Consider the following 8,671-nt stretch of genomic DNA (forward strand, 5'->3'; position numbering starts at 1 on the left):
ACACACACACACACACACACACACATATATATATATATCTTTGAATTAAAGGCCATGTTAATCTGTACACCAATTCTTAGCTCCATTATCCTGGAGCCAGGTTATGTTAGTTCCCTCCCTTTGATTAGCCCAGAAAGGGTGTTAGGAAACCATCAGCTTGCTGCCTAACACACATTAGCAATAAAAAGGCCAATCAGCAACCCTACATTAGATCTAGCACACAGACCTCATGGAATCCAGCCTCTGCTTGAGATTATATTTTGTCCTTTTCGCTTTGTGCCAGTTCATACAGATTTACTCCCTGAAGGGTCCACAACATTTTAAAAATTCAGCAAGAGTGGTCAAATAAATGTAATGCCATTGTTACAGCAAAACCCTGTAGTTATGAATTATAATGCATAAAAATGTATATTTTATATCTATGGGGAAATTTTGTCAACATACCAAGAAAAAATCCTTTCAATATAAAATATTAACTATGGCTCCATGTATTTTTGTGGGGATGGTCAAATATTTATTGGTATTATGATATTTCTATTTTAAATCAACTTCCTACAAATTTTAAGAGTTTAGGCAATTGAGGTTACAAATACAGTCCTTTCATAATAGAAATGTACATGCTATTTGCCCTTGGTTCATTGCCATACTTCCAACTCTCAGAAGCCTTAATTATGAGGTTGACTTTATAGCATTTTAAAATAACACAGATTTGGGAGTATAAATAGCAGTAAAGTAAGGATTTTTAAAAGAATTTTGTATTTCCTTCAAAACCATGTAAGCATCTCAGTTTTTCAAAGATATATGTATAATAATTTGAAATGAGATGCTAAAGAGAAGTCATTTTGGTCACTCACAGTTGAGAGGGTCAATGACTAAGAAACTTTTCATTCTCTGCACTTTTTAAAATATCACCTATTTATTATCAGGAAAAGAAGTCTTTGCAGAAAGGATCTGATAATTGTTAAATAATGACTTTTTTTTTTCTATGTCTGACTGACTGTGTAAGATACTTAAAAATGTATTAAATTGTTTCTCTACCATTTCTTAAATTAAAGCACTTAGAGGTTTTCATTGACGCATTTTTAATATGTCATCCAAGGTGTCAAGTTTAACTATGCCCTTCAGACTAAGAGCTGAAAATGCTCTCTAGTTTAAACTAACAATATCCTTGCCAAAAAAGTCTTGTTAAAAATTGCTTCATTCAACCAGTGAGTAAAGTGTTTTATAGTTCATTTAAATTATTCTAAGTGATTAAAATAAAATCTTTATAAAAAAAAGATGTTACTAAAAAACAATAAGGCATCAAGTAACAGAAGATATGCTAATGAGACATCATCACATAGTCTATATTATATTATTCAAAGGATGAACTCTTCTTAAAACAATTCTAAACTGTTATTGTTTAGAATATAAATTGCAACTTGTATATCTTTATATTATCACAATGGTTATTTCTCATAAAATTAAAGTGATTTATTGAAAGCATATAAGTTTATTAGTATCACATTCATTGATACTCATTTTTCTACATTAATATACACATACACAACACATACAACGTAGTGTAAAATAATTTCTGTTCACCATCGGATAGAGATAATTATTTCATTATTTTTTCCATTTTTTGTTTGACCCCAAAATACAAAATTCACGAAATACATATACATCTTCTCTTCTGAGCTCATAAAATTTTCTCGTTGAATAATTTAATATCAGAATAAATTATCAATGATAAGCTTCTTCTAAAGAGTAAAATATTGATATAACTCAAAGTATTACCATTTCTCTGTCAAAATGCATTTTGTCACATAAGTAAAACTCTTTGACCAGGATAATTATCCAGTTGCACAAGTTTAGGGAGACACTGATCTTTCTCTTCTTAAAATAACATTTTTCTATAACAGCTGAATGTGGGGCAGAATTAAAAATATGCATGATGAAAACTGTGCTGATAGAAAAACCAGAATTAGTGTTTTAAATGTTAGCAATCCCAGAAGAGCAGATATTATGGAATCATAGCTATCTACTGGTTAACGTATCATTAAACATAGCACATATTTTATACATTCTTGTTTTTCAGAGGTAAACTTGGTGTATTTTTTTCTTGCTTGTTATTTGATGGTAACACACTTCCTCCTAATAATATGTAAGTCGGTCCTGAACAATTACAATTTCCCTGTCAAGTTGGCTATTTATCCCTTAAATCTCTTATTTTCAATAGTAAATACAACCCCATGTTATGTGAGTGCCACGAATAATATTTTTATTGAAAAAATGACAAGCAGATATTTAAGTAATGAGAACTTCTACGAGCTGATTCACTTGTTTGCAGGGGAAATGTGCATATTAAAAACATAACAATGCCAATTTAGCTTTCCCCCCCTCCATGGTTATACCACTTCTGAAAAAAATACAAGGAAAGTTAGAAAAACTCCATACTGGAGAAAATATCTAACAACATTATTTGACTATATATAAGTCTTTGTCACAAAGTTTATCATTCTCAGATTTAACAACTACCATTGTTGCTCAAAGACAAGCTGCATATCAAAGCCCTGATATAAAAAAGCAAAGGACCTCATTCTCATAAATCAAGAACCCAAAGAAAAAAATGACCTATTTATTAGAAAAGTTCACCTTTGACTTTGAGCATAGTTATAGCAAATTTAAAATACCTGTAATTAAATGCAAATGAATTATATCCTCTTTCCAAAAATAAAAGAGGAAAAATCCTTACTCACACACGAATCTTTAAGGGGAAGAGTGAAATAATTAGAAAAGGGATGCATTTCCGTAAAACAGTAACATAGTAAATAATAACAAAACTATACAGTATAGTCACTTCTCTCTTAGTTTTTCAGAAAGCACAATTTACAGTAGTCCCCCCCTTATCTTTGGGGGAGATTAGTTCTAAGCCACCAGAGGATCCTGGAAATCATGAACAGTACCAAACTCTATCTATGTTTTTCCTCATACATACATACCTATGATAAAGCATAATTTATAAATTAGGTACAGCAAGAGATTAATAATAATGATAAAATAGAACAATTATAAAATATTATAATAAAAGTTATATGAATGTGGCCTCTCTCTCTCTCCTGTCTCCTTCCTTCCTCCCCTTACCCCCTCCCCTTCCCCGCTCCCCTTTCCTGTCCACTCCCCATCTCCCATCCCTTCCTTCTCCCCCTCTGTCTGTCTCTGTCTCTGTCACTGTCTTTCTGTCTCTCTGTCTGTCTCTCTCCTGACCTCTCTCTCCCTCTGTGATATCTGATCTGATAACCTGATAACCAACATGGCTACTAAGTGAATAACAGGCTGGGAGCCTATATATGGCATGGAGGCGCTGGACAAAGGGGTGATTCAAATCCCAGGCAGGATGGAATGAGATGGTTCAAGAAGTCATCAGGCTACTCAGAATGGTACACAATTTAAAATTTATAAATTGTTTACTTATGGAATTTTCTATTTAATATTTTCCAACTGTGATTAAACACAGGTAACTGAAACTGTGGAAAGCGAAACCACAGATAAGGGGAGACTATTGTACTTGAACATCATCCTTTCTCCTTTCATCTCTGGAGAAAAAAATTGTGGAGCTGTTTCAGTGTGTGAAGGATGGCAGACTAGATGGTAACTGAAATTTCAAACTTTCCTTAGATTTTGAATTTAACATTCTGCTCTTATAACATGAATATGAACAAATATAGCAGATGTTTTAGGGGACAGTGAAAATTTTAATGAATTATCAACTGTTTAATATGTTCTCATAGAAGAAAACAAATGAGTGAACTAATTTTCCTTTACTCAGCATTCACTATCCCACTAAATGTTATAAAATTCAAAATCTCTTAGGCTAAAACCCCACAAGCCATAATCCCATACACACTAAAAATAATCTGCCAAGTAACCCAATGAATGCAAAGTTAGATACAGAAAATTTTGTATCTTTAATGGCAAGCTAGAAAAATGTACCAGTCTGAATGAACTAATGGATTATTAATAATAAATGAAAACTCAAAGAATTTTAGATATAAAAGTAGTGGAGAATAGATGTTTCTTACTAATTATTTTTGTAGACCAAAGGAAAAAGAAGTGAATTTATGTTTACTTAATTTATCATCAGAATTTAAATATAAATTAAATAAATTATTTATAGCATCTTTATATTTATTCTATCTTTTATACTACAATAAAATGCATCATTTGCACTAATTAATACTAAATAGTATATAATATTCTGCTCTAGCATTATGTCTTAACTACATTCAGAAGAGAGAATATTGTTACATTTTAATGAATTATAATGTTTTTGTTCAGATATATCATAATATAGAAAGACTGAAGAAAGCCAAATAACATAAATTTTTAAAAATATATACTTTTAATATATCACTAATTTTGAAGTACAATTACAAAGAAAAAGTGTAATACAAATATGAACAGTGCAAACATTTAAGACTTCTTGAAACTTTACTTTGGTCAGTAAAAAAAACACAGTGAACACTAATTCAGGAGGATTCGGCAACTTTCTTTAAATGTTTTAGATTTTATTAAAATGAAAAAGTGATTTTTAATATGGCCCTGACCTTTTTGTAAACCAAATTATTTTTTTGTTCATTAATTCTGCAAGAATTAGGAAGAAAACGTGCAGTTATAAAAACTTGTTAAAGCAAATTAAGACATTATCATAAATACAAAACATCTTGATATAAATATTTTTTTAATTCACAATAAAAATGACAAAATTAAAGAAAAATTTAATAGCATGAGATTCAATCAGAATGGAAGAAAAAAGATTGTCATGTTCCAGGGTCTAAAAAAATTAGTCACTATTAAAAAGGAATACTGACTTTTAAAATAGAAATTTGAGCAAACAAGATTTTTACAAATAAACTCCCTTTGACTTATTTCAAGAAGTATTCATGTAAAAATCAATTTCATCCTGATATTTATTTGTGTCCAAGAGTGGTTCCAGCACTGAACAAATTAGAAGCTTAGTTTATATCTTATATATTTTACAAATTTTAAGAGCCAGGGCTTAATAAGTCACAGAAACTATAAACTCCTCTCATTTCCAGAAGCTGTTTATTTCTTGAAGTGAGAAGAGGCAATGATGGAAAACTGTTCTCATTATACACTCCAAAGATGTAGCAATACAGAGATTTTTGAGTTTAGGAAACCTTAGACTCAATTTTCAGTGAACAGAAACAGTAAATTACATGGATCTTCTGTCTCTCTGGAGTAGTCCCTATCCTTATCTCATCATTTTATTCCTGATTCAGAGCAAAGACATTTTCTAGACCCTGTGGTAGAGATAACAGAAATCAGATGCTGAGAATGATGCTGAGAAGTGACCAGAGATTAGCAAGAGGATGATTTGGGTGCAACTGATTGGTGTGATTTCTACTTACTAAAAAAGCATCACATGGTTTGCTTAAAGTGTATGGGAAAAAATAAATAACAATTGAAGAGTGATGAAATCCTGTGGTATAGTTTGAAGAGGTATGAGAGAAATTTGGGAAAGCAGCCGATTGATAGTTCTCAACAAGAAAAGCTGAAAGATCACATGCTAAGAATTACCTTACTTGATCTTTTCCAACTCTTCCTCATTAGCATTGTCTGTAAATGAAATAAAGCATTTTCATTATCTTATCACTCAAGTACAGAGCAGGGCAGCCAATTGGTTTCTAGAGGAAGCTTAACATTTAAACAGCAAACATTTCTAGCAACAACTATACAAGACAAAAATTGTTTTTCACAGATGCACAGCTAGAAGAAGCACCTTTAACATTCAAGCAGTCTTTCTGGTGAGAGTTCATTTGTTTTATTCTTTTGTACAAAGAAATGGAATGGTATATTTTAAACAGAATGGACAATATAAAATATCTTAATTATTAACTGGAAAAAAACACATTGAATCTCATGACTGGTGACTGTTCCTTTTTGGTGGAGGTTGAGGATGAACCATGATTTTACCAGGTATATAATAATTTTTCTCTTCAAACACATTCTAAGTGTGTTGCTTTAATGGGATCTTAGAATTGTCTCTGCTTACACTTAATCATTAATTACATCAGAATCTGCAAATGCTTTAAATGGAGAAAAAATGCTGTATATTGTGATGGCTATTAGTAGATCTTCTTGCTAAATGTTTAGCCATAACATGGCCGTTAAACTAGTTTTTTTTTTTTTTTTTTTATGTCATAGTAAGGGGTATTATGGCTGCAAGTTTTAATTAAGGTTATAGAGACTTGTGATGAGTGCCCAAGACCATTGGTCTTTTGCAAAAAGTTAATGATAAAAATCCAAAGATTTATTTCCTCTCCAGTTTTAAAAACTACTTAATGAAAACTGAGATATTAACTTTCTGATTAACCGCTTTACCCTCTCTTAGCTTTATAATTATCTTTAAGATGAATGAAGTGAACAATAGGGAATATTTGGAACTAAGAATATAGCTTGTAGACATGCTTGGCATACTTGTATACAAAAGAAGTGCACTGGTGCCTTGAAGAACTATATTACCTTCAGCAGAATTCACTATAAAGTAGGACCATTTCGGAAACCACTCATAAATTACAAAAAATGCAAAAAAGATTTTAATATAAGATTAAGTCACATAGAAGACAACCTTTGGCCTACACCAAGACAAGGAAATTATGCAGAGGTTCTAGAGTAGAAAATGAGAAAATCATAAAATTGTCAAAAATAAGGATACATTCCTCTTTTCTGTAGTCATTTTACAGTTTATATTTTCCCTAAATACACTCTGTGTTAAATGTTGACCAAAATATTGAATGAACAGTAATAGATTTCCTAAGTTAGAATAATTCTTTCTTTCTTTATTTTTTTTCCCCAGATGAAGCCAGGAAACTGCAAAGCAGTGTTATGGAATACTATTATAGAAACATTTTATATGTTTTCTAAGTACTAACATCCAGTTCATTTTAAAGCAACAAAACCCACCATTGGGTTGTGGAGATGGACATGTAGTGAATATGTAATAAATGTTTGTTGTTTAAGTTAAATGAGTTATTGTCATCAGCATCATCATCATCATCACCACCACCATTTTCTCCATCATCACTAAAAGGCAAGTGAAAACCAAATACTTCTGTGGTATGCCATATACACAAATGCTCCATAAAATAGTCAGAAAATAAATGTTCAACTCTCAGAAAGAGAGTTTTAATAGACTAAGAATGATAATTCCCAGAGAAAATGTTTTGAGTCAAATCAACTAAATAAATCAAAAAGTAAAATCTCTTAAGTCATGGTCATTTACCATCATCATCTAGGATCTAAGAACCTTAGAAAATTCTATATCTGTGAGATATGTAATAGCATAGAAAAGAGGCTAAGAACATGAGGAAGAGTTGAATCTAGGGCAATATCACTCAATATTATGCAGATTCACTACTGCCAAACTATATCTCCTGTCTCAGAACCACTGCATACAATTAGCCTTTTATATGTAAAGCAAACTATAGAGTTGGCATTTTTCCTGGCTCTCAAAATTGGCTTTACAAACTGGCTGTCTGGTATTATTTTTCAGATCGGGACACTGACACAAACAAGTCAGTATTTTCCTTAAGTCTAAATAAGAAAGATTTGGCCATTTGGGAAACCAATTCATTATTTTCCGGATTCAGTGTCTTCAGTTCTATTATTAGATCCAGTAACTCTCAAAGTGACCCTAGATTTTATAACAAAATTTGGGCTTCTTGAGTCAAGACAAGTAGCTAAACTATGGCTTTAAGTATCCCACTCCCTACTCTTGTTTTCTTTTCAGATGGTTAGGTTAAGGTATATATTCAATAACACTGAAAAGAGTAGAAAAGAATTTAATAGACATACTATTAATACTGTTACTTTTGTCGTGAGACATGTTAGAGAAGAAAGATTGTTTGGGGAATGTTAAAGATAGGAGGCGAAGCAAATTATAGAAAAATAAGATTTATGTTTTGCACTATAATTTAACTTCAGCTGAGAAACATATGAATTTGTTTTTGAAAGTGTCATTATCTAATATAAATATAGTAAAATTCAAATCCTTCATTAGCAGCTCAACTTTCTTTGAAGGCAATAAAAAGTAAGTAAAATAAAATATGGCCTTGATAGAGCTGCAAAACTGATCATATTTTTAAAAGATTCTATAACTTGATCCATTTTTTGCTTTTATCTTTCATTGTAGTGATTTTTTAAGGCAATCATATGGCTACTATAAATATAAAAAATCACAGAATGGATAGACATTATAGTACATACAATAAAGCATATATATATTTTTTACAGGTGAATTTTTTCCCAAATGTTATTTACAGAATAATTCAGAAAAATTTCAAAAATAAACCAACATGGAAAAATATTTTTTTAATTCACTAAAGACCAACTAGGGTTAACTCATATGTTTCTTAGAGTTTTCTATTTTTCAGCTTTAGCCAAGCAATCTGTAGTTCTAGGTAATCTAAGAGAGTGAGTAACACAAATTAACTCACTTTTATTTCACAAATTCTCCAATGAAGAAAGTTGTGGATTGAACTCTGCTAGAAAAAGAGCCAGAAAGAACTCAAACACACTATCAGACTAAAATACCACATACAGGACACACATATATGCACCACACACTTTTGCAGTTTCAGAAACAGAACATGCATTCAAAACAGAA

The 8,671-nt window shown here is 31.1% G+C and overlaps 1 protein-coding gene across 12 annotated transcripts in view; it reads right to left on the bottom strand.

The window, feature by feature from the left end:
• The window catches only part of MCTP1 (multiple C2 and transmembrane domain containing 1), a 464,000-nt gene that overhangs the window by 210,845 nt on the left and 244,484 nt on the right, over positions 1 to 8,671 (bottom strand). For 9 of the 12 annotated variants that reach the window (XM_023523311.1, XM_023523308.1, XM_023523330.1 and 6 more), the window contains one exon: positions 5,584 to 5,622. The exons of the other annotated variants lie outside the window; for them this stretch is intronic. In XM_023523311.1, coding sequence (XP_023379079.1) covers positions 5,584 to 5,622 — 39 coding nt within the window. The remainder of the gene's footprint in view (positions 1 to 5,583; positions 5,623 to 8,671) is intronic. 12 annotated transcript variants of the gene reach the window in all.

This window comes from Pteropus vampyrus, unplaced genomic scaffold (assembly GCF_000151845.1).
Source record: "Pteropus vampyrus isolate Shadow unplaced genomic scaffold, Pvam_2.0 Scaffold11, whole genome shotgun sequence".
Taxonomy (NCBI): domain Eukaryota; kingdom Metazoa; phylum Chordata; class Mammalia; order Chiroptera; family Pteropodidae; genus Pteropus; species Pteropus vampyrus.